Source organism: Labrus mixtus, chromosome 16, assembly GCF_963584025.1.
Source record: "Labrus mixtus chromosome 16, fLabMix1.1, whole genome shotgun sequence".
In the NCBI taxonomy this organism is placed as follows: domain Eukaryota; kingdom Metazoa; phylum Chordata; class Actinopteri; order Labriformes; family Labridae; genus Labrus; species Labrus mixtus.
The window spans coordinates 14,447,700-14,474,301 of record NC_083627.1 but is presented as its reverse complement, the minus strand read 5'-3'; the positions used below and the strand labels follow the sequence as shown (position 1 = coordinate 14,474,301).

General features: G+C 40.6%; 1 protein-coding gene across 2 annotated transcripts in view; it reads right to left on the bottom strand.

Moving 5' to 3' along the window:
• The window catches only part of adcy2b (adenylate cyclase 2b (brain)), a 39,394-nt gene extending 21,020 nt beyond the window's left edge, over positions 1-18,374 (bottom strand). The window contains exons 1-7 of one of the 2 annotated variants that reach the window (XM_061059578.1): positions 17,607-18,374; positions 10,497-10,694; positions 7,279-7,440; positions 6,162-6,311; positions 3,898-4,046; positions 2,495-2,606; positions 1,171-1,298 (exon numbers count right to left, since the gene is read on the bottom strand). In XM_061059578.1, coding sequence (XP_060915561.1) covers positions 1,171-1,298; positions 2,495-2,606; positions 3,898-4,046; positions 6,162-6,311; positions 7,279-7,440; positions 10,497-10,694; positions 17,607-17,870 — 1,163 coding nt within the window. In that variant the 5' untranslated portion in view covers positions 17,871-18,374. The remainder of the gene's footprint in view (positions 1-1,170; positions 1,299-2,494; positions 2,607-3,897; positions 4,047-6,161; positions 6,312-7,278; positions 7,441-10,496; positions 10,695-17,606) is intronic. The other variant, XM_061059576.1, reaches the window with a different exon arrangement.
• Positions 18,375-26,602: the final 8,228 nt, after the last annotated feature.

The following is a 26,602-nucleotide window of genomic DNA, read 5'->3' as shown; positions in this document are numbered from 1 at the left end:
AAGCACGCTTCACCCCTAAAGTCCAGTTTGTTTGACCAATGTGATCACTCGGTACCGTGCTCAAAGGCGGTACACTTCCTTGGCCCTGTCACGCTTCGGAGAGAGACCGCGCATCTCCTTAAATGTTTTAATATATTAATGGCTGTATCTGATTAAAATGACTCAAAATAAGCCTCAAAGTCAGTAAAGTAGCTGTCATGTTCTCTGTGTTGTTCTCCGATGTGCAGACGCCGACTCCACTGCGCGTCCCTTTTTAAAAATGTTTCTTGAGTCCGCCTGTTTGTAAACTGAGCGCGCTTCATAATAACATAAAGCCATGCATGTGCAGTATTACGACGTTATGCACAAGAGGTAACCGTGTTCAGGCCTGGTTTGCCATGGAGCAGTGTGACCGCAGGCCGTGCAGTCCAGCGGGGGAATGGGGTACGGGACAACATTGCCAGTGTGACCGCGCCCTTAGCTGTTTTACTTTACTGAGGGTGTCATGAAACAATAAGCATCGAGTGCCTTGTTAGATGTATAGATGGAGTTGGATGTTGTTAGCCAAGCACAGCATAAAGACAGGAGGCAGGGAGAACAGCTAACCACAAGCTGCCCAAACAGCCAAAGCCTAAAAATCACATCATATTTATTGTATCAGGATAAACCACCTGAAGTTCATCTCCATTTACTGTTAACACATGATATATTTCTGATTTCAGCTCTTACACAAACAGCATTTTTTGATCTAAGTCAAAATAATTCAGTGTTTCCTTTTTCTATCAGGTGAGGAATCGTCCAAAACGGCACTTGAATAGAGATAATGGTGAATCACATCAGTGGCAGATGGTGGATAAATGCTAATGTCATAAAGGAAACATATTAGTAAAAAACGATGTTTATGGTCTTGCATGAGAAAAGACAGAGACAGAGAGCAGCGTGGCTGGGAGGGAATATTTGTTTGGGATTTTCTTTTGTTTGTTCAGTTGGGAGGCTTATCATATTGAATTCACATTGTGTTTACTCCAGAGCTCAAACAGAGCTGTAATCAAGCCCGGCATTCCTTCTGTTCAATCTGTTTGACAAGCGTGTGTTTGTTTGTGTTTTTGTTTGAGTGTGTTTGCGAGAGAGTGAGAGTGAGAGCGAGAGCGAGACAGAGAAAGAGAATGAGAAAGAGAGCTGGTATTTTACTTGATGGCCTCACACATATCCAAGCCCATCTTCACGCAGTTCCTGGCGTGGTGAGGCAGCGACTCAGGCAGGCCAGAGACACAGTAATAACAATCGCCGAGGATCTTGATTCTCATACACTCGTTTTCCTTAGAGAGAGAAAATAAGGGTGACTTGAGACAGGTTTCACATTTTTTGGTTAGGGTTCTTTCAAAAAAAACAAAAAACTTCTGCATGCTCTTTCTCACCTCCACACAAACCTCACACATGCACAGTCACAGCCATCAAGCCCAAAATCATACACCCACACACATAACCCATTAGCTCTTCTTCCACATGTGGGATGTGTTACAGCTCATCGTTGCTTCAGGTTTATATAACCGCAGCTTCCTCGGGCGGGAGGACAGACTTGCTGGACACAAAGCAGAGAGGAGCCTGGCTCAACCGTTTCAACCCGAATAGCAGAGGACCCATGAGACTGCGAGATACACTCTGACCAGCCCACACTGCTGCACCTGCAGCTGTTAGCGCGCACAGAGCTATGAGAAAGTACAAAACCAAGGCCGTCACTGGCTGCAGGACAGAGAAGACATTCATTTCAAGGCCACGCTGTAACGTGATAGACAGCACAAGACGGTTCCCGTATCTCACATAGGCTCTTTTGTAAAAACACAATTTCCCAAATGGGTCAACTGTTTTAAACTCTCAGAAACGTCAGCTAAGATCTCCTCTACTGAACCCATAACATTGTTATATGTCTTGAACAACCTATCTGTAAATGACAACATGTTGTATTCAATACAGTAATCTCTTAGAATGAACCCCCTGTTTTTTAATTTAATTTAATTGTTTTAATTGTTTCATTATTTATTTTTGGGGTTGGGGGAGGGGAGGGGACAGTCTATATGTCCCATGTATCCAATGTGTTTTTCTCCTATGAAGAACTGCTCTATTCTCTCTGTATTTAACACCTTCAGGAAACGTCTTCTTTAATCAGCTGTGGTTGTTTTGTCCTGGTTTGTGACTTTCTTTATGTTTAAAACACATCAAAAGATCACTTTTTAATCGAACCTAAACGAAGGTGGATTTGTCTCTCTTGATGTTTGATTGTTCTAAAAGAAAATCTCCATCTTGTGGTGATGTGCTTCTGAATTGCATCATAGAATAAAAAATGGTATATTCTTTATGTCTTATTCCCTTTATCTACAGGAAGAATCATTAACACAGACGGTTGCACCTAGCACAAGACCCAAGACTACAATATGATTATTTTTCAGCCACTTCTGCTGATTGCTGTCATGTCCTTGTATTTAAATTGTGATGCTTAAATGATGATGGGCATTACCTTTGCAATCTGGTCAAACTTGCCGAAGAGTTCATTCAGCATATGGACAAGTTCGCCTGGGGAGCAGTCACTGGCCAGCCTGGTGAAGCCCACAATGTCAGCGTACAGAATGCTGCAAAAAAAAAATAAAACAAAAAAAAAGATTTGTAAAAAACATGATAACCTTCCATAACTTTAAAAACTGAACCATCAAATAAAACAAGGACTGGCTTAATTAGTTCTTCTTTGCTGTAAGAAAGAAGAGGGAAAAGCCCCCTCTATGAAAACAGTAACTTGTGTTTTTCACTTGATGTGATTGTTTCATGCGGTGTTATCATCAACTAATCAGTTGAGTTTGTGGGAACACAGGAAGAAAAGATGACTTATGTAGAAAAAGAAATAGGACTGTCGCTCATTTATCTTGACAAACACCTTATCTTTTTTTTTACTGCACAAGTTTTGTTTTTGAACTTTATTACCTATGAATAATTTAAATGTACACTAGATATTTAGGCAGTCTAAAACAACGCTAGCGTTTAAGTTTAATGTCAAAAGAGATTAAGCAACCTACTTGCCAGATATTTAAAAAGGCAGTGTGACTAAAGTATCACGTCATGCATTGTGTCTCTATCACCTCAGAAATGTTACAAATTTAAAACAAAACGTATTTGACTTTTTCCCGAAGAATGAGGATGATATTTCAATAATAATAAAAAACACAGCATTTAACCCACCAAACACAGCAGCAGACATGATAATGGAGGCAGCTGCTTTTGATCGGCTCTCGACTAACTGTCTAGTGTAGGAGGATTCAGCAGAATCACAATACAAGCTGTTCTCGGGTGTACGGTCTTTGTTCTGGAGAGATTCCCCTCCTCACTTTGAGCTAGATCATATGAGAATCAGTTAATAGGAAGATCAACAAGAGAGCATACACACATACTGTATACACACTCACACACACCTATGAGCACACACAGCCTCTTACACAGCCTGTAGAGGACAACATAAGGAGAGGCTTTATGTGTGGCCATGAATGTTTCTTTGAACCTCACCATATAGAAGAGGGTGTCATCAAGAAAAGGGAACATAGGCTCCTCTTCATTTGGCAAAGTGACCTCACAATACAATGGAGGTGGATTAACTCTGAATTGAATTTGGACTTGACAATAAAAAGGAGTTACAAGATAGGATGGTTGGAATTTCTTTGAGGAGAGTAGAATGAAGCTGGGCCTAGGAGTGATAACATATAGGAGCAATCTAAATGTGAGAGTAGCTGGAAAGTGAAGGACAAAAGAAGACAAGGGGAGCAGCTGAGATGAGGGGGAGGATGAGATGGTATATGAGAAATCAAGAGCTGAGATGAGAGCAGAATAACCTTTACTTTGTGAAGGCACACATGCATGAGAATAAAGGAACCCAACCTGACATTGGTGTGCCGTTGCACATAGAGGTTGTGGAAGTTGTTTGTGCTCTCAGTTCGTCCAAAGTTGGGTCCTTGCAGCCGCTGGATGATCTCGGCTTTCATCACTCTGGCTATGTGAGCGGGCAGTAATGACAACAGTAAACGCTCCTGGAGACAGGGCGTGGGCAGGGACGAAATCCAGACGAGGCAGAGTCAAGCAAACAGGATGTGATAAAGAAAAAGACGAGGTTTCTTCAAACTTCTTTCAAAGAAACAGTAGTTCTCTTATATAACAAAGAGGACACAATCATATAGAGCAGGACATTTTTACATATAAAAAAGTTCCTGGAGATGTGCACACATAGCTGTTGTTGTGTAACCGTGTTGTGGGTTTTTGGCTTTGATTTCTCACCATACACATCGGTGGAACGGCTGTTTAAGAGTGACTGTGTATGCAAGCAAAAGTGTGAGTGTGTGTGTGTGTGTGTGTGTGTGTGTGTGTGTGTGCGTGCGTGCGTGTGTGTGCATGTCAGAGAAAGTGAATAGCAGCTGCCTGAGGGATGTGACTCATAAATGCATCTCACAGCAGAGAGGGTCATTACATTGTTCACACACCACGAGCTCATTTCCTAAAACACAGCAGCAAATTAAGTCGAGAGAGGGTTTGGAGAGAGGTGAGGGGATTGCTAAAAATAGAAACCCACACCAACCGTACTTATTTACTTATTCATCACTGAAGCAATATGGGCACTCTACTGTGAGGCAGTAGAGGGGGTGTTATAGCCGGAGGAGATTTGGCTTTAATAATTATGTGTTTGATTAATGCGCAGTAGGGATCCGTACTCAGCTTCTGAATACGATTTGTCATTTGATAAGTCATGTGCTGGTGTTTGCATGCATCCTCTTACAAACAAACACACACACACACACACACACACACACACGCACACACACACACACACACACACACACACACACACACACATTGCCTATACATTTTTACAACCTGTTTTCACATAAAAAAAAAAGAAAGGCAACTTGGATAACTACTTCAAACAAACAAACAAACATTTTAAATGTGATGCATTATGATGTTGTATTTCATCCGTTATTACACATATCTTTTCCAATTCAAACTTCTGTGAGTAATCATAGCTAGTTCTGTGAGGTGGTGTGGAACAACTAGTTTAAATGTCATATCATTTCCCAGGTCAGAGAAAATGGCAGGGCAAAGATTACATTTACGTGCAAATTTACTCTAGTACTGAAATGAAAAAAGTTGTAAAATTGTGCATTTTATTTATCACATTTTGGAGGGAACTGTCAATGGATTGCATGGCCGCATTGAATATTAGCAACTTTACAGAGGCAGATTTTTATTAGAAAGCATAAATAACAAATAATGTATGATGTGTTTCATTATGTGTTTTATGAAAAGAAGCCCTGAGCAGTTTATAAAGTACTTGAAATCCCAGTTTAAAAGCTGCTAGTGTTAAACAGTAACATTATAAAGTGTCTTTCTTTCCTGCTGTCTCCCACTAGGTGAGTTGAATGTTTAGCTTCTCTATAGTGACAGTAGTAAACGTTATTATTGCAGTTTATTTGCTGGAATCAGATAAAAGCATGAACTGAACAGACTTAGTACAAATGAAGGAGACGTTACCAAGCTGAAAGTGGACTGGGAGGGCCAGTTAAAGGACTGCAATCCAATTATAGACAACCAAAGGCAGCGCATACAGTCGCTGAAAAACATAGTTATTTGGACCCTTAGAACAAACATAACTATTATGGTTCTGTGTGGGGACAAAGCAAAATTTTGTTCATAATTCCAAAGCAATGCATCTCATCGTTTTATAGACTCTCCAACCGAGTAACAAACGCTAACTCCATTGGAGCGCTGCATAAAAAGTCAGGGGCTCAATCAAAGTAACGTGTAATTGAGGATCGCTGTAAAAGCTTTCAGAGGATGTAATTGAGGACTGTTTGTGCCTGTTCATTTCGAAAGAGCGGGGGTCAATGAGGGAACAGACTATCCATTTAAACGGCTTGTCTCACATTCCTGTGGCGCAGTCAAAAACTGAAGAAGTTGTAATGAGAATACAGAGAGTTTCTTTGTCATTTTCATGTGTCACTGTTAAAAGCTATCAGAGGATTTGTTAAATTAGGTAATCATGTATTGCAAAAATCTTATATAAAAAAAGTGGAACAGGTTTGAGTAAACATTTACAATAAATCACACATTTAATTTAGATCTTTTGTGTGTGTGTGTGTGTGTGTGTGTACCTGCTGGTGCTTCTCAAACTCGAGCTTAATGGGCGATTTGATGCAGTTGCAGGTGTCTTGGTAGGTCTGTTTGAGAGCCAGGTCCATCAGGTGTTTGTGGTACGCCCCAGCCAGGTTGCCACAGGTGAAGATAATCACATTGGCTAAGATCTGACGCCACCGGCATACAAACACAAACACAGAGCATTCAAATAATATCAGGAGGGTGACGCATGTTCCAGATATGCCCTCAACATGTAATATTCCTGCCATCTGCCTCCTTCCTCTTACGCCAACATTGTTACCTCGTAAAAGCAGGCAAGAGCACACACTTCGATCGTGCCTTTCCACCGCTGTGTCAACCTCCGGCTCTTTAAATTGTTGCAATGCATATCAATAGGCTGTCCTTATTTCTGTGTCCTCGGGCAATGACCTTCTTTGACCATGTTTTATTGCTGGTATGCTGTTCCGCTGTGTAAATGTGTGCATGAGACACAAGAAACTATTTGGAGTTGAGTGTCATCATTGTGTTTGCTTTAGAGGATGGTTTAAGAGACTCACAGTGTACTGTAGGTCTTTGTCCGCCTCACACACCCACATTAGTTCCAGTGAGCCTGATAACTGTATCTTTATTATGTAGAACAGATGTTGTGTGTGTGTGTGTGTTATCCTGTTGGACTCTGTTGTTTGTGTTGTGGTGTTTTTCCGGAGCAACCTCAGCTTTGCGCTTTGGGGCGGAGATTGTAACCCCAACTACTCCATCGAGATTAAGTTTCTTGAGAGCCACTGTTATAAAAGCTGATCCTGAGTATATTAAAACAGCTCATTTGACTCTGGGGGCTTCATTGAGTGTGCTGCGTCATCGTAGTGCAGGAGAGGTCTCCTGTTATACAGCGGAGACCCTATTAGAATATTGAACCTCATCATTTTTAGTCGTGCAAGGAACAGCCTTACCAAATGAGTACACTAACCCGTGTTGCTGCTGCTCATAGTGCAGGGCAGCAATAATGTAGGCGTCTTAGGCAAAAAAAAGGGACGTTGAGAGCAGAGTCATCTTCCATACAAGCAGAAAGTTGTGTAAATCGAACAGTTTTCTTTTGAGCCCTTCAGATTCAACAGGGGGTAAAACAAGTCTTACCTGCCAGACCAGAGGTTCCAGTTCTGTGACGGTAAAGGCCAGACAGACACTTAGGGTGACAGTATGCGAGGAGCAGGTGATGGCACTGGCAATAATGGCTCCTCTCATGGAGAAGGGCAGCATGGTGTAGACGACAAACACAATAAAGAGGAAAAAGGACACCTGCAAACAGGAAACAGGAGGGCGTCGAAATGGGTTCATCTGCTTAATCTAATCTGTGTAGTGGCTTTGATGTCGCTTCCTATTTTCTGGAAACCTTATTACGGTTCTATGCAGCGTTTTCAAATGTAATACGTCTACCTAAAGAGAAGGCATCAAATTATAAGTAGCAATTTAGAAGAACTATCCAGGCAAAACAGATCTCAACACCATCACGCTCAGGAACTCTTTGCCTCGTTTACAAAATTGCAATCTTACTGGAATGTAGACGTTTATTTAGCGTAACATCTTCCACCACTTCTGGACAGCGTTAATGCCAAGAACTACCACAGCAAAGGCAAAACAAAGACGACATCAATCTTAAATATCACCAGAGATTCACGTTCTGTGTCTTCCAACAACAATCTGCTTTTACTATGCCAGCACAAAACCTTATATATTGTGATCATACGGCTTGGGAACATCCGAATTAAACTGAAATACAAATAAAATACATTTTTTTTTACTGATGGAAAATAGAGAAAGGATGTATGGTACAAGTATTACTCAATGCATGATGGATTAAAGGCGGCATTTTCTGCTTGTTAAATGCAGTCAGTCCTCTCTTCCCATCTGTTCTGACGGTAGCCAAATCTGTATGTGTGCATATTCCTGTTTGTTGTGCTAGAGATCTGCTTCCTACTGGGTTGGTCCAAGATCCTTTTGACTTAACCTTTCGCTTTGGCCCTGTCCACTTCCCCTGCTGGACAGTGCACCCCTTCCTGTTGTGGTTGGTGACCAGCGTGAACGGGTCACAGTTTTAACTGGGACACAAGATGAACTCCGACCTTCCTGCCTGTCTGTTTATTTCCTCTGCCTTTCAAGTTCCAAGAGTCAGTCTGCAAACAAGGAATCCATCCAAAATGACAGTTGGGAGGGAATCGGATAGGCTAAACATGGAGATGACAGCGCTTCATCAATATGTTCGTCTTTCATTTCTAAGTCTTTAACTGCCTTTTAGCAAGTCGCTGGTGGAATGGGCTTCACATGCTACATTCAGTGTTGCAGCTGCATTATTTTGCAGTGACTGATTGCTTAGTGATGCATTGATGTCGTTACAGAGATGCACTTAAATAAACAGAGGATTGGATGTATGTGATTGTCTGATTGACCAAGTTCCATCTAAAAGATATTCTGTGCGTAGAGAACAGAGAGAAAGATGTTTCGTATCAGGCTTTCAGTTGCTAAGGGCACTATAACAAAGAGGAAGATGCTGGTGTCAGAGCAGCAGGTCCTATAATGACCTAACACTCCTACACCTGATATCATACCTCTGTAAGAAATGGGAGGCAGTTGGGGTCTATTTGGTTGCACGTGTGAGTCAAAGTGAATGGCAGACCAATTTCAAATGCGTCACCTGCTCCTGTCTGCCACGCAGGCAGTCACACACACTTCATCTCATGGCAGCCTGTCCTGAATCCTAGTACACCTCCAAACACCTCCAGATAACAGCTGTAGCCATCATCTCTCTCCACTTCTCTGATAACATTTTTTTCTCTCTCTCTCTCTCTCTCTCTTGTTTAATAGTCTACAATCTCTTTTCTGTGTTCCAGACGAACAAGCTCACTTGCCTCAACGCAGCCAGATGTGTAGATGTCCTCGAACAAAACCCACAACACACAAGTGTTTGGCTATTTGCGCCCTATAGCACTTATAAGTTGAAGCAGCTCATTAGCATTTTGGGATAAGATCTCTATTAATATTGAGCCCACGTATGTGCCACACAGTGCTCTCGATTCCTCAGGACCATGTGCAGTGGCCACACTCAGACTCCTTTCTGGTAAGAGACATGGCTTTTAGAGGAATTGAATGAAGCCCAGACAATAATGAAGCAAGACGGTGGCACAGCTGACAACATATATATATATATATTTTTTTTTCAGCATTTGTACGGAAAGTAAGTGATCAGGCTGGCGTGTTAGGAGTCAGGTGGATGGGTTAAAAGTAATTGGTGGAACAATGCACAGGCTTCTCTGCATCCCCCTCTCTCTGTCAAAGCGACTCTTTCTCTTTTACTGTTATTAGCTCTATGTTCTCCATCAGACATGCTGTTCTCTCGGTAATCACAATCAATCCAACCCGCTGAGAGCGGGCGGGATGCAATTCCAGCTGTTCGCTTTTCACCAGATTTCTGCTTCCCCACCAGTTTCTTTTCTTTCTTCCTTGCTTTTCAGTAAGACAGTCAGTCAGTCAGTAGTTACAAAGACAGACAGACAGACTGACTGAGAGATGGATGGATGGATGGATGGATGGATGGATGGATAGATAGATAGATAGATAGATAGATATATAGATAGACAGATATATAGTTAGATATATAGATAGATAGATAGATATATAGATAGATAGATAGTTAGATAGATAGATAGATAGATAGATAGAAAAGGGAGCAAAAAAGAGTGATTAACAATGCAACATGATTATGCTCTCACAGGTGGCCACTGTTAAAAATATATCCAGCCCAGAGGACAAAGTGGAGTGAAGGAGTGTGTATAGTGGTGGAAAGAGGGGGATTGGCAAATATGGCCATGGAGGGGTTTGTGGAGGGGGTCTTGATAGGAGAAAGCAGCTGGTGAGGCTGGAAAGAGAAATATAGGATTTGATGAATAGGGGGAGACAGGGTGCTACCATGAGAAAATAGGATTCCTCAGACAGAGAGAAGGTGTCTGGCACTGAAAAGTAATGTGTCTGTCTGCTGATCTGCTCACCTCCAGCTCTCATTAGGCCTCATTAACACTTGTCACATGTGGAATTAATTCTGTACTCTTTCTCACGCACGCACACACACACACAGTCATGCATGCATATAGGTAGAAACACCAACAGATTAACAGGTTAAGGAACTCTAAGCACTTTTGCATGCATCACAAGAACACTCATGAATACAACAAGAAGAGTAAGATACGGATTTAACAGAGTTAGTGTCCGCTGTAATTTGAACTGAAAACATTATCTTATTCAGGAACATCAACTAACACAAATAAGATTGAACATTAAACAAAGACATGTGTTTGTTCTACCTGGTCCCAGGGGCTGAGGATCCCTCCTGAGAACATGAACAGGTAACCCATGGTGACCAGACAGGCCCATATAAGAAGAGAGAAGAGGCCGAGCATCCTCTTGAAGACCGACTCGATGCAGACAAGAATGAAGATGGACAGGAAGAGGAAGAGAGCAGCGGGGACAGTGATCAGAAATGTCAGGTGATCCTCTGTAGTCTGCGGAAACACACAAAGCGAAAGGATTATAGTTTAACACAAGTTAAGGTTTGCTTAACATGCAGAACATCGCTGATTACATATTCAGAACGCCGGTTGTACAAACACACACAGTTTGTTTTTTTGTCCTCATAAAGACTGTCCACGGAATCCCTTTGACAATTTCTGTGGTAAACTCGGATTACCACTGGACCTCAGCACAGTTACGATTATGATCATGGGACACCACCTAAAGATTTCCGAGAGACACTTGACCCTGAAGTGGTAAAATGACTGCACTTTTAGAGCGATTTTGGCGTTTTCCCGACCACTCAAAGCACTTTTACACTAAATGTCAGCACTCCCCCTTTCACGCACACCTCACTAACTGTGGGCAGAGGCTGCTGTGTAATGTCCCCGGCTGCCCGGCAAGAACTATCGAAATCATTTATCCACATTCAAACACCGATGGCTCTGTCTTCGGGAGCAGTTTGAGGTTCAGCGTCTTGCCCAAGGGAACTTGGTCATGTGGACTCCTACTACAGGAGGTTTCCCCGCCAGCTTTCCAATTAGAAGATGACCCACTGTCCTCCTAAGCCAAAGCCAACCGCCCCAAAAAGGCAGATATGCATTTATAAGATTTCAAAAACAGGCTGAAGCATGAGACACCATTTCTACCATGTCTTGTTAAATGGACGAGTTCAGTACCTGCTTCACAACACATCTGTAACAAACCAAGCTAGTACAATGAAAGTCACTACAGCATACGATCCCCCCTCCCCCCCCCCCCTTTTTCTGTATCCTTTTGAAGGCATTTAGTTGCCATAAAGAGATTACAAGTACAACATGACACACTCGCTAAAACAGACGAACAGACGGCACACAGATTGGCAGACAGACAGTCTGAGCCCAGAGAATGTGCTACAGCATCAATTCTGCACTCACACTGTCAAAGTCAGCAGTTACAAGCTCTCAGCACATACACATGCACGCTCACACACGCACACACACACACACTTCATACTCCACAGCCTCTTTTCCCCTCTAACTTCATACTTCAAGATATACAACAGAATGTGTTTCATTTTATTTTTAAATCTTACCGGAGGTGTCATATCATAATTTATAAAATGTTTTCTTATATCTTGGTGCAATAATCTTCCTCACTCTACCTTATGAAAAAGTTAAGACGTCTCCCTTGGATACGACAAAAGTTGAGAACCCCCCCGCCCTAGCTTCAAGTGAAAAGATTTATCACCGGAAAAAAAATGAGTCATTACATTTTTTTGCGATCACAAAGTGTATTTCCAGCCGTCTCAAAATGAATGTTCTAAATAAACTTGTAACGTACCGAATGTAAACCAAGATCTGTGCAGTTAGGATTCATGTCACCGAGACAAATTTGTCTCATTTTTATTCATGTTAACAGGAAGTGACAGCAGCACCTTTCAGTCCCTGTTAATGTTTTCATCCTGAGCACTTTCCTCCTTTGACCTGTCCCTTACCTCTGCATCTGCCCAAAGCCTGAGGCAATTTTCTAATTATTCAGTCTGTGTCAAAAGTACTGCACCTCTTCTGTTTTTTTACTCAAATCTAACTCACTATGCAGAAATCCCATTATACAGATTATACACAAACACAGTCCAAAACAACACACACACACACAATGTTGGCAGTGTAGGAGTAAAGTATGTCCTTCTGCCCTCTTCAGTCCAAGTAACTTATGGAACAGCAGTATGATCACCATTATTTGTAGAAGGAGAGGACTACATATTTTCACAGTTTCACAGGCTCGGTCCTGAACAACACCCATGCGAAGAATTTTAAGTTATTCCTAAAGCCTGATTGCCCTGACAGGTCCAGTAGCTGTATAGATAAATAGAAAGCCACTATGTTATTAGATGTCTCTGAATTTAAAGTAAAAACCAGCATCAGAGCGGGCATAAAAATGACTTCAGATTGATGTTTTTAACATGTCATTTCAATGAGGCAGCTCTTATGTGAGTGAATGACAAGGAATGCAACTCTTGACTTTTTGGTCGAAATGACAATTTAATTGACTTAAGTTGTTTTCTGAAAATGGCAGAAGCTATTTGTCAAAAGCAAAAGCAGGAAGAGAGGATTTTTTTTGCTGTGTATAAGTGTAGCAGTAGCAGAATGTAGCAGAGGTAGTATGAGTCAGGGTCTGGCAAAGGGATCCCATGGGATGTGGCTGCTGACGCCACACCAGCTATACAGTCAGCCTGGGACGCGGGCTGAATCCCAATAAGCAATAGTGCAAACATCGATGAGATACCTATATCACGTATACGTTTTAGCAACAAACAAAAAAAAGAACATTTCTGATAGAAGGTCCTCTAATCCTGTTAAAACCCCCTTTTGGAACCATTTGAAGCCACTTCAACATGGCATGCAGGGAGGGAGCTGTGCCTGTCTGCAGTATACTGCATTGTGATCCAGAACAATTCTTTCCTTTTTTTAGCCCAGACTAGCTTACCAAGCTATTGTATTGGGAGGAAAGGCGAAACATGGAGCTATAGCAGCAGCAGAAAGAGATGGAGACATGCAGGGATTTGATTGTTTAGCAGTGAAGTGTATGCACTATACACATTGGGTATTTTTATTTTTTAAATATTTACATAGCCTGCATGATGTGGCTGCACTCGTGGCAAATTTCTGCAATCTGCTCGCAGCTTGGTTATGAATGTCATCAATATTTAACAAAGCTTTCCTCGAGTGCTCCATTTGTAGAGCAGACGAACGCAGACACACACCCAGCATAAACAGGCCAAAGGTTGCTGAGCATGCAGCATTTGCCCAACCAACTATGAGATGGATAATAAATAAAATTATTATGACTAAGATCATTTGAAGCCCTTGGCACTTTCATACTGGGAAAAGGTTTGATAATACTTCCAGTGATTGGATTTTAGTTACACATTTCAATTCAAAACTTTTCTTTGACAAAACATATCTCTCTATTTTTTTAATCGGAATAATTCATCGCATCTGAGTGATCTTGTGTCAATTAATCACAGCACCCAAGGGAAGGACGTCATAAGTATGAGGCAAAGAAATGGTCATTTCATAATCAGGCGGAAAAAAAAGATGCCAGAGGGTCGAGTGGGATGGCTTTGCTGAGTGGATCGAATCAGTTTGAAACGCAAAGATTCCCACTAGGCACATAACAAAAAAATCCCGAACATGGGGAAATAGAACATGTTAATATGGGTGTGAAATTGTAGCAGAAAATTGATATTCTAGAAATAGTTTGAATGTGAATGATGCATTACAGGCTAATCTACAAATAGTGTACAAAGCAAATAGAAGTACCCCTCAGCAACATTCTTACTTTTCTTTTTGGAGCTATACATATATATATATATGCACACTTTCAAAAGAGAGTAAAGTTATAGATGTCATTTTAGCCTTTTTGTTGTTGGAAAGGGAGGCGGTGTAATGGTTTTGTTTTTATAGCTTTTGTTGACTTGATTATCTCAAATATTGAGGAAGTAACCATCAGGAACAAACACCTTTTCCCCAAATTAAACTCAAACTTTGTTTCTTTGAATACCTTCTGCATGTAGACCATCAGAGATTTGTGTTGTTGCAGCTGACCACACCTCAGTCAGTGATGTCACAACATCTATTTCTCCTAATCTGTTCACCTCCTGCCCAATAAGAATACACTGGTGAGCCGTGATTTAAAAAAAAACAACAACACAGAACTCTCCCTCCCTGAAAGTGCTCAAAATGTCAGCGCGGTTAAACAAAATCAGTGGTTTCAGAAGCTTTTCTGGAATAACACCTTCTTCAAATGCAAAGACTTAAAATGGGTTGCGAGTGATCAGGCCGCGGAAAACGTGGAGTGAGACGAAGACGGCAGTCACTAAACTATGTAATCAGTGGTGTAAATCATAAAATGAATGGGGAACTTTCATGCCCAGTTTATAGATTTCCAATGTCTCATTACCAGATGTAATATTGATCTCTGTTAAAACTGTCAAAGGGCTTTTAAAATGTCACCGTGTGAGGGAGCTCTGTCTGCACGAAGCCAAATACACACACAAACACACACTCTTGTACACAAACATACCCACACACATTCCTATTCATACGACGTGAAGGCAACAAAAAAGAAACAGAGAAATTATTTTATCTAAAAAGTGCATATAAGCCTAAGAAGGAAATGAGAGACTTCCTAAGACAAACACACCCAGACAACACATGCCAAAATTTACGTAAGTAGAAGCACACACACACACACACACACACACACACACACACACGCACGCACACACACACACGTACTGTACATTATGGGTGGAAAAGACATTGTATGAAAAAACACCAAACTGGCTCCAGCCCTGATCTGTGGAGAAAGATTAAAGCGTGCAGTAATTTTGGAGGCATTACTGCTGCTTTGGTTGAGTTTCTGCCGGCTCACTGATAAAGCCAGAACACTTAAAACAACATCCTCTCCTCCCTCCGCCTCCCCGGCCCCAAGCTCCAAACCTACACTATTTATTCCTGACATTCTTCTTCGTTCACCAGATGTAAATACTCGTGCCTCACCGAACGACTTCTCCGTTGCTACATGGAGATCCGTCTTGCATTTAATAGAAACAAAATGACTTTTTCTCTCAATATTGAGCATCGCAGGAAATGATTATGGGAAGTCTGCAGTAAGATAAGAGGAGGAAAACCTGGAGAACTTCATCGACCAGCAAAGGCAATAACGTCTATTGATTTGACTTAAATAGAAGTAAAGGGATCGACTAAGGTGGAGGTTCTACGGGGAAAAGCCTGTTATTGAAATACATTGAATGCAACAGGGCTTCTCTGACAGCCTCATAAAAGAGCAGAGACCTTCATCGAATGCCTCCTAAAGCGGAAAAAAACTAATGTTTTTGTCCATGAAAGTTTGTCTATTGTGTGAATCCACCATAAGGCTTCTCTAAATGTCAGGCTGCATCTTTTTTGCCCTTGCCCCCAAATATGCTGCTATGAAAACACATGACGCACGCAAAGAGCAACGCCACACATCGACATGTTGTCCGGAACACATAAAGCAGCAAAGCAATCATTTTGAAACAGTAACAAACACAGCTACGAGTGGGCTTCCTTTTGTACAGCTATTTAATAAAAACACAAAAGCAGCACTTGGAAAAACAATGGCTTGTGTTTGTGGCTGAGTGTTTGTGGCCAAAACAACACTTTTCACTTGACAAAAGCACAAACACCCACACAGCTGCGAACTAAACTCTCATCCCGCTCTTGATCCACTTTGCAAACTCAGTTCCACAATTTCGAATACGGCTTCACAGCCTCTTATGTTGTCGCACATATTCACACACAGACACAGGGGTCTCCCCCGGCTCATTCAAAAACAAAACTCTCCTAACTCTCCTCTGTGATCTGAGGTTTCTATCTGACGCTTGGTAATGGAATACGGAGCTTTTAACCACTCAGATCTTTTGCGATGATGTGATAAAAATGTGTTGCATTACAAAGCATTAGGGCTAACCGTGGCGTTTATCCTGACACGCTTCGGAAAAGCATTTTAGTTTTTGTTAATCATAAAAAGAAAATAAACCTTTGCTCCAGCTCTAAAATAACACCTGCTTAAAAATGTAAATAACCGACAGGATCATGTAAGAATGAGGCAAAGATGGCTGGTTTGAGTGGAAAACACAAATCATTTATATCGCTATAAGAATTTTTTGGAACTTGTTACAGACACAACACTATTTTATTGCGTCATTTCCGAGGTATCGGCTGTTACTCAGTGGTTACAATACTTTTTTTTTTTTTGGTTTCTGTAGTTGGCTCTGTAGTCTATCTCCGGTAGGCGTCACAGATGAATACGTCAAAACATCCCGACATAAGAACAGTTTCTTCCCTCCAGGCTGTCACTCTGACGAACGCTATACAGTCACAGAGTGTCAGACCTGGCGCTGTGATATTCCGGTAACCTTGAAACCAACACGCACTGTAAATGTTCATGAGACTATTTCAACTAACTCTATGGTCAATAACTTCATCGTGTAAATACTGTATTATTATTTTTATTATTGTCATCTGATGCCAATCTATGCACACTCTCTACCTCATGTAAATGAACCCATTGGATACTTATTTACATATTTGTATTATCATTTATATCTCAGCATTTTTGCACTACCTACCACTGCACTGTTGTCTTATTTAGTCTTACACATATCAGTCTTTTCCTATTTTTGCTTATTGTTTAATATTACATTTTGTACTTTTTCTACAGAGAGCTCAGTTCACCGAAGTCATAGTCATAGTGTGTGTGTGTGTGTGTGTGTGTGTGTGTGTGTGTTAACCTTAGGGTTAGGCAGGGGGAACAACTTGCTGCCTTAATTTTGGTTTCAACACTTTTTTTTAACCCACTATCTGATTGTGTTTACTATTGTCAAAACCAACACTAGCTTTCTCTCCTCTGATTTTCATTCTTTGTGCTAAGCTAACTGACCCCCCCCCCCTCAGTCTTTTAAGTCATCACCGGAACTCATTCATGAGGAATAATAATGAACATGTCATCCTCCTCTTCATCTTAGTGTCCGAAAGAATTTACAAAAATTGTTCAGAAGTACTTTCCCTTCAACGACAAAAAGATCTTCGTCTGTTTATGCTGACAACTCTGAGGAAGTTATGTCTGATGGTATGAACATTTAAATGTGACAGTATCTGAAAAATTAGTTGCTACCGTCACATTGTAATTGTGGCTTTTATCATGTCCTTTTTATTGACAGTTAATATTCTGCTTTAAACCTGAACTAACCTCTTCAGTCTGCATGAATAATTTCCCCCTCACATTTAAAAAACACTTATCCACTTAACACTTACCTTTACACACACACACACTCTCCAACACACACACACACACACATATATTAACACACTTACCAGTCCTGAGGCGAAGAAAACAGCCAGCAGTGCGAGGCAGGTTCCCATGACAATCAGCAGCAGGAATACGATAAGCGGATGCTGCTGGCTCATTCTGTAGTAGGACTCGTACAGCCAGTCCTGTGGCTTCTCCGCCTCCACATACACCTCACCCTGGAACCCCGGGCACCCGTCGACCATGCTCTCGGGCCCCTCAGTGCACTCGCCGCCATCGTTCTTCTCCAGCAGGTAGCGTCCACGGGTCCACAGAGCCTCTTGCCACATGGGAAGCTGCCTCCGGAGTGCTGGTCCTCCTTCCTAACCGACCAAACCCACACACTCAAAAGTGACCGGGATGAGGGATGCTTTTGCTCCCTGTACCCCTCACCCTCAGATGTCCTTCTCCTCCTTCTTCTTCTCCTCGTTTACTAAACTTTGGTCTCCTGTTTGGGATGGTTGACCGGCAGAGCAAAAGAGAGGCAACTTTTCTCCTCCTTGGGTCTCCCTTGCATCCTCCGCCGCTGCTTTGTCCTCGTCCCTCTGATGCAAACTGAGCCAAGACAGCTTTAAAACCAAGGGTTCTTCCTCCTCCACCTCCTTCTCTTTCTCTCAGAGAATATGGCAGGGCACCACCGAGGAGAGATGATCATTCAGCTCCTTATCCTTTGTTCCTTGCTCTGTATGTTTGCTCTGTGAGCCAGAGAGCAGGCAGCCTCAGCTCAGCGCTCTGTGCCGTAGCTGCAGCGAGGTAACATGTTACTGTGCTGAGGTACAGCTGAGCAGTGAGGGAGAGAGAGAGAGAGAGAGAGAGAGAGAGAGAGAGAGAGAGAGAGAGAATGTGTATGACTGGGAGGGAGAAGGGAGAGAGAGGAAAGAGGGTGTGTACCAATGTATGTGGTGGGGAGAGATTGTGGGTAAAAGTTTGTGTGTGTGTGTGTGTGTGTGTGTGTGTGTGTGTGTGTGTGTGTGTGTGTGTGTGTTTGTGTGTGTGTGTGTGTTTGTGTGTGTGTGTGTGTGGCTATCAGAGCGGGTGGAAATGTGAGAATAGTGATGTGTGATTAACTAACGTAGAGAGAACTGGTATTTGACTCAAGTGTGTGTGTGCATGATTTTGCAAGGTTCAGTAAAAAAAAAAAAAAAGAAGGGAAATTTACATAAGAGAGAAATAGAAGAGAGTGTGAAATTGGCAGAAGTGAAGAGAGGAAGAAGAAGTGTGTGTGTGTGTGTGTGTTTTTAGTTTGTGAGTATGAAAAAGCAAAGCGATAGTAAGTTACAGAGGGAGGGTGTTTGTAACAGCTGTGCTAAAACTAAGAAGAGCCGCAGAGTGTGGAGGGAGACAGAGTAACAGGGAAAGAGAAATGAAATGCCATCAAGCGGCCGCTGACAAGATAAAAAAAGACAGGCAAGGAAAACACACCGTTCTGGGAACGACTGGTTGGGAGAGGAGGAAGAAACAAAGTCAGGAAGGAAAAACCTCAGGATACAGAGAAAGTGTGACAGGAAGAGAGATTGGTGTTTCAACCAGGGGGTGGGAGAGGGAAGCGAGAGCTGATAATGAGTGAACTTTGGAGAGTGACTGCGTGTGTGTGTGTGTGTGTGTGTGTGTGTGTGTGTGTGTGTGTGTGTGTGTGTTTGTGTTTTTGGGAGTAAAATAAGTTCTGACGTACCAGAATCTTAGGAGTCCTCTCTCTTTTTTTCCAGCTTTGATCTTCTTCTTGTCTTCAATGACAGGCTTCCTCTCTCCCCTCCATGCCATGTCTACATGTGATGCTCTGTCAAGTGTGAAAATAGCCGGGCCACCTCAATGTGTCAAAACCACAGTGTCCTTTCTGCATGCTAACCAGACAGGGAGAGAAAAAGAGTATTTTATGCTGGGCACACATTTTATATGTTAAAGATAATAATCATGTATAGAACTTCAGTATGGGTCATTTTTCTTTTTTAATTTTTAGGGTTAACATGTCTGGAGATTGCTGAGGGTTGATCTTATCTAGAGTGAAAGTAAAGTCAACAGAAGAAGCTTCATGGTCAACCAAAAATGAGCATTAGCAAAGCAACAAGCATACAAGTGAACAGTGCGCCCAACCTGTTGGTATTTGTGTCACGCCTGCGAAATGAACAGTTTGTACAGCCACATTTATGGGCATAATGGGATGGGACACAGCTAGCCAAAGTCTGACATCAATATGCCAAAATGATCATAATAAGAGTGCTAAAATGTGGTTGCCTAGCAGGCACTCTTGAAACCCATCATCTATCTGATGCCAATTTTGGTGCTGACTGCCAACGTTTTGAGGCTTTTGGCACAGCTGGCAGATATCCACATAACTCATGTTAGATATCCAGGCTCGGATATTCACGTCTGTCCACTGATTATCGTTTACATCCTCACCGGAGACAGGAGTTAGGAGACAGGAGTTAAAAGTCTAAATCGTATCTGCAATCACGCTGCTATGTGTTTGAAGAGACATGAAAGCTTGACTGATGTTCAATGATAGCTAACGGGTTCTGAGATTGCATAACAGCCAGCGCAATATGCTTATCTCCACACAGACTGTTCTTCTGCATGAAACCAAAACCTATAGGCCAAACAGGATCACAGGTACAGCTAAAGTTAATGAAAATATCAGGGAATAATAATGACAATTAATTCGACTTTTGCAGCGCTAAATACGCAAAGAATCACCAAATTGATGGAAATGACTTCTACCTCTGCTTTTAAAGTAGCAGAAGAGACATTTAAACAAAGTCACAATGGCTGATTTTCTGGGGATCTTGAATTTCTGCACCAAATTCCACAGCAGTCCAACCAATTGTTGTTGAGACACTGCACTACAAAACCTAGAAAAAGGCAGAAAATGACTAAGATACCTGGGTTCACCATATTTCATCCCATCCCAGCTGTCAGTTCCACTCATGTGAGGCATTAAGCCTAATTTGGAAAATCCCAGAATGCATTTGGGTGGTGTCATAAAAATCAGAAAAGCAATAAGTCTTCACAATGGAGTCGCTTCCTTTACCTAACCAAAGAGTGCAAAGAACAAAGCAGCTGCAGCTAGTCTACGTTTTACATTTATCTGTGTGACAAACTTCAGAAACGGTTAATCAGGGAAATCAAACAAAGGGACCTAGTTAGAAAATGATTGAGAATCAAAATGAACCATTCATTTCACTGGTAACAATAATAATGTACATGATCGTGTCATCCTGCACAATAAAGATCTAGCTGCCATGTTATTTATAAAAATACATTTTATTAAAACAACTTGAATGTATATGAAATATGTATATTTTAGTCACATTGCAGAATACAAAATAATAATAATAATAATAATAACTTTATTTATATAGCACCTTTTAAAAACACAAGTTTACAAAGTGCTTTGACAAACAGCAAAAACAAGAACAAACTAAAGCAAACACAGAAGAACATAAACAACAGCAAGAACAAACAAATGCAAAATACTAAAAATAATTAAATACAATTCAACAGAAAAGAACCCAAAGTGCACGACACCCAACAGACATATATAACCCCGACCATCACAAGAACCATCATAAGAACCCAGGCAACACAAGAACCCAACAGCACGAGCTGAGACCAAGAGGACCAAAGATTTAAAAAGATGTAAGAAACTAAAAGAGCTAAAAGCAAATAAAAAGATAACAGCAATAAGAAGGTAAGAGCAGTAAAAGAAATAGAAACAAGTGGTTAAAGGATTAAAAAAAAACTATAATATTAATACAAATACAAAGTAAATATAAATATGAAACATAAATAGACAAAGTAAGTAAGATAAGAAATTACCAAGTTAAAACACAAGAGGAGATTAAGATAAGAGCATAAATAAAAGGACAGTAAGAAGTAAAAGAAGATAAAAAATAGTAAAACCAGTAAGAAAAGACATTAAGAAGACGACATCACATAAAAGCAAGTCTGTAAAAGTATGTTTTAAGAAAATATTAAAATATTAACTCCATGTCAATTCAGTAGGCCTAATACAAGCTGTTGATTGTTTGATTGAGATGCTGTTATTACTGTACTGTGTGTGCTGCCTGTTGATTGTCATCTGAAGATTATAAAACACCATCTGTCCAACAATTGTGTAAACAAATACATTATTAAAAAAAAAAAAAAAACTAAGATTAAGAAGTTAATTGTTTGACTATAATATTTTTTACATGCAGGGTAATTCAAATGCAGGAGAGCTGTTTCAAATCAGTAAGGTTATTGAGAAGCTTCCAGAAGAAATGGTTTTCAAAATAAATCAAAATGAAGTATTACTTTACCTTCTTCCTTCATTCTGTTAGCATACCAGGAGGCCGGTAGTATTTTTAATGGATGTTTTTCATATTGGATGTGCTCTGCCAAACAGTAGCCTATAAGACCTGTACAGAGTTAGTGTATTCTTTATAGAATAATATATTTACCTTGAGGGGACACTTTTCACCCTAAAACGAAACCAGTAACACAGAGAAGCAATTAGCGTTAATTTTGAGCTGAGTTTGAAGCCGTCTGGGGGAAAAGAAAGAAACACTTTTGAGTTCCGTTTTAATCTAAACTAATTTCAAAGGACAACAGATGGATTTTAACTTTGCTAGCTGCCAAACATCCAACACAGTGATGTGCTCCTGCTCTCCCTGTTGTTCTAAAGGGGCAGGTGGTCGGACATGTTTAAGAACATGTCCGACCACCTGCTTTATAAGTTATTGGTAAGTAGATGATGAGAGCTGGTAGACTCAACTCAGAAATAGGCATGCTTCAAATCAAAGAAAAATCACTTGATGCTAATTAGAATAAAGATTTGTATAGGCCTATTTAAATGTGTTAGATATTCATGTCTTTAACATGCCTACTGTTCTTGAAAATTAATCTATTCCAGGCACCAGCTGAGTTTCCTACATTTCTCTTTATTTTTATAAATGAGTAAAAAGACAATACAACGTCATTAATATTGCTCTTTGGATTGATATAATAAGCACTGTTACACTTATAACCCACCAAAGAGGCAGAATCAAAAAAAAAATATGCTGCAGAAATGGCAATGATGGGCAAGTTAAGTGTTAGAAATAAAATAAAATGAAATGCTATAGGCCTAAAGAGTAGTTGCAAGAGTAATGTTAAAAAGTGTAGGCTGTATTAAGTATATACTTAATAGCATTAAAATTACCCTAACAAAAGGTAGGCTAAAGTTAATGTAAGAAGCCTAGTGAGATGATTGAGTAAGGTAAGAAGTAAGGTTCTGAGATTTTTATAGACCACAATTGATGCTCCTCCGTCTCGTGCTCCTTTTTCTTGTGGGGTCCCCCGGGGGTCTATTTTGGGTCCCTTTACTGGCTATAATTATTGTTATTATTATTATTATTATTATTATTATTATTATTATTATTATTATTACATCATCTAAAAAAGACTCGCTGCAGTCTCAAACTTGGCAGCAAGTAAACAGTCTGAACTCCTCCTATTTTGGGGGCTTTTTCTTTATCGTTGGACTACTAAGAGAAAAACAGTAAATTCATCAAAGGACCCTGGTTGGAGTTATGATTATGTGACATGTGCTGTAACCACGTCACTACCAAGGCACTCCAGTGTGAAAATCTTAAGGCCAACCGCACCAATGGCTGATCAGCAGAGGATAAAGTTCTCAGTGTCAATAACCTCCTGATTGAAGAGCAGAGCACTGCTGTGAAAAAACAGAAGTGCCTGAAGCCCAAATATTTATTTTAGAAACAGGAAAGACATCTTCACGATAGGAAAGATGAGTGACATACAGAGTTACCCATGGTAATAACTAATGACCCAGATACCCCCTGACAGGTTATTATTTAGTTTGACATGAAGTCTGTTGTATTGACCACCTCTCCCCGATGCTCATTCTGTCTCTTGTTACAACAAGTCTGCTCCGACATCTCGCATTTTTGACCTCATTCAAACTGGTGTGAATCTGTGTATCATTGTTACGTCAAACGTCCCCTCTGGTGGTTGACCAGGCATTTGACAAACGTGTGATAAGGTCTTCATATGCAGTGTTTGGGTGTCTGATTTTTTACAGACTTTTGTGGGTGTGTGCCAGACCACATTGCAACACATTATAAGCCTACTGTTTGGCTGCCTTGAATAAGCATGTGTAATGTAATCTATTTAGGTCTTCCTTGACACAACAAAGACAAGATTAATGAACTGAGCTGAGCTCCTTGTGTGCAAACACACACACACACACACACACACACACACACACACACAAACCCTCAGGACAGTTAAGGATTAACATTTCTTCGTGTGCTGCCTACGTGCATGTATACACATACGTGTGTGTATGTGTGTGTGTGTGTGTGTGTGTGTGTGTGTGTGTGTGTGTGTGTGTGTGTGTGTGTGTGTGTGATTGTTCATCTGAGATGAACAGTCTTTCTTTGTTTAACTTGTCCTTTGCTCAGTGTAATAAACGTTATTTTTTTATGTGCCCTTGAGCAAAGCTACTTAAGTAAGGGGAAACCTAATATTTAGCACTACAACACACACACACACACACACACACACACACACACACACACAATTCCCAAAGTGGCAGAATTATTCCATGAAGTGTAATTTAGACTAAATACTGGCACATAGGCCATCCCAATCTTGAAGCAAGACCAACATATATATGTTTGCAAGGCACACAGAGTTGTGGACACAGAACTGTTTTTATCATGTTGTCACACTGCATCCCATTCATCAATATTTGTGCATTCATTGTGCTATAAATAGGGTATACTATATAAACCCATATTCTCCATCTTATTAACAACAGGTATGATTTTGTTGACCACTTGCTACCCACTCAAAGAGCTCACACACACACACACACACACACACACACACACACACACACACACACACACACACACACACACACACACACACACACACACACACACGTTTATACCCAAGGCGCCCCAGAAGGAGAGTACATTGAGGATAAGTGGTCCTTCACTAATTCTGCATCAACACCCTCCCACATACAGACAGAAGCTCAGTGTCAGGATGCAAGATGAGGAAACACGAGCAGATTGGGACGCTGCCTTCAGGTGCTGTGGGAAATACTGTGCATGTTTATGATCAATCATAAAAAGGTAATTACTAATGTGAAAGGTAAGGCTGATGTCTGTGATAATATTTATGTTTATGATATTTTAGATTTTTCAGTTTGACGCTCCAGACCTTATTCAGATTGCAAAGTTTACAAAGTTTACATGTTTCTGTCCTTAGTTTTGTTAGATTTTTAAAATTTTGATTTGATTTTGATTTTCCAAAACATATAATTACACAAGTATGCCAAAAAGTGTATTGTAAAAAATGTAGATAGAGTAAATGTATACTTAAATGTGAGGATGTCAGCCACATATAGAGCATCAGCTTATCTCCACCCTCTGAAAATCTCTGCTGCTAAATGCTTTATTATGTTAACCAAAACAATGAGTTAAAATGGCTTAACATCGGGTAATAACAATAAGCAAGAGCCTTAAAGTAACAGTGACATCTGCCCTGTACAAATGATTTGTGTTGGAAATAAAAGGCATGTTTGTATTATGCTATTGCATGTGCCTAGTTCAATATTGTGTGGTTTTAACATGTTGCTCCAATACATTTTTACCTATGCTGCAGAACGTGTTTTTTAAGCTCTCTTGTGTTATGGAATGAATCATTTGGATTTGTGATGCTGGCAGGCCTGCTGAGCGTAATTTGCAGCTTTCCACCTTTTAGATGCAGGCAGCAGCATTAGTTCAGTTTAAAACGAGAGACACATTTGTACACAAAACGGTATACTCAATGTGTTGCTGTTTTCAGTATTAACAGCAAAGTCATACACCCACCAGGTTTGCAAAGAGATCAGGGTATAGACGATATTACAGCTTGGAGTCAAACATCCAACTATTCCATCGGGGATATCAGCGGAATGGAGATCAATCCTGTCTTGTGTTTTCACCGAAGGGCACACAAAAAAGGTCAAGCAACTCTCTATCCTATAAAAAAAAAAAAAAGAAAAGTTTTAAAGGCTAAAAATGATCTGGGTTAAAAACGTCTTGTGAATATTGAATTGGCTGCAATCCCAGATGCTGCTGAGCACGAACCATGATAATTACAGCAGGACTGCCGATGTGCTAGAAATTAAACAGATTTCCCACCTTGATGAGAAAAAAGTGGGCTTCATCATCTAACTGGGTCTCTCTCAACCCAGCAGTGATTAAAAAACACTTGGATGACCTAGATAAGTAGCAATCAAGGTGGGAAGGTGGGAAAGAGAGAGAGAGAAATAGAGAGAGAGAGAGAGATAGAGAGACCACCCACACAGAGAACTCCTGATTTCTCATTAAGACAAACACAGAGGGATTCATTAGATATGAAATGCGATGTTTTTACTCAGTCAATTGTGCTTTAAATCACACATACACTCAGCCCTTTTTGCATTTAATCCTTTGATAAAAATGCTGTAATTAAGTATTTGACAAAAAGCTCAACTAATCAGGCTTTTAATTGCCCATGATTACTATTGTTTTGGGTGTTCTAACAAGGCTTGTTAAAATGTTGTTTGGCTCTGTTGGCTCCACACAAAGACTTGAGAAGCAATGATCATTATGTGAAAAGACTCCCTGGATAAACACTGGTACTTCACAACATCATTAAATACAACAGACTTTGATCTTTCTCTGCAACTTCGCTGTCAATACAAAGCTGAATAAGATGATTTGTGATATCAAGTTTGAGTGATATGATCAAACAATAAATTATATTGCATCAGAAAGATTATACTTGACCTATCAGTTATTTTGAAAGTTGGATGATATTTAACCAGCGGATCAGGTCCGTCAGAGGGGTCATGGTATCATTGTAAAGGGTGTAAATGATTCCTATAGGAGAGACAAGAGGAGTAAACACGCTGTATACATGACGCAACTTAATGTTGTCCTGTAATCTTTTCTTCATGAATCCTATCAGCTGATTCACATAAAAACATCTGGAAAAGGAAATAACT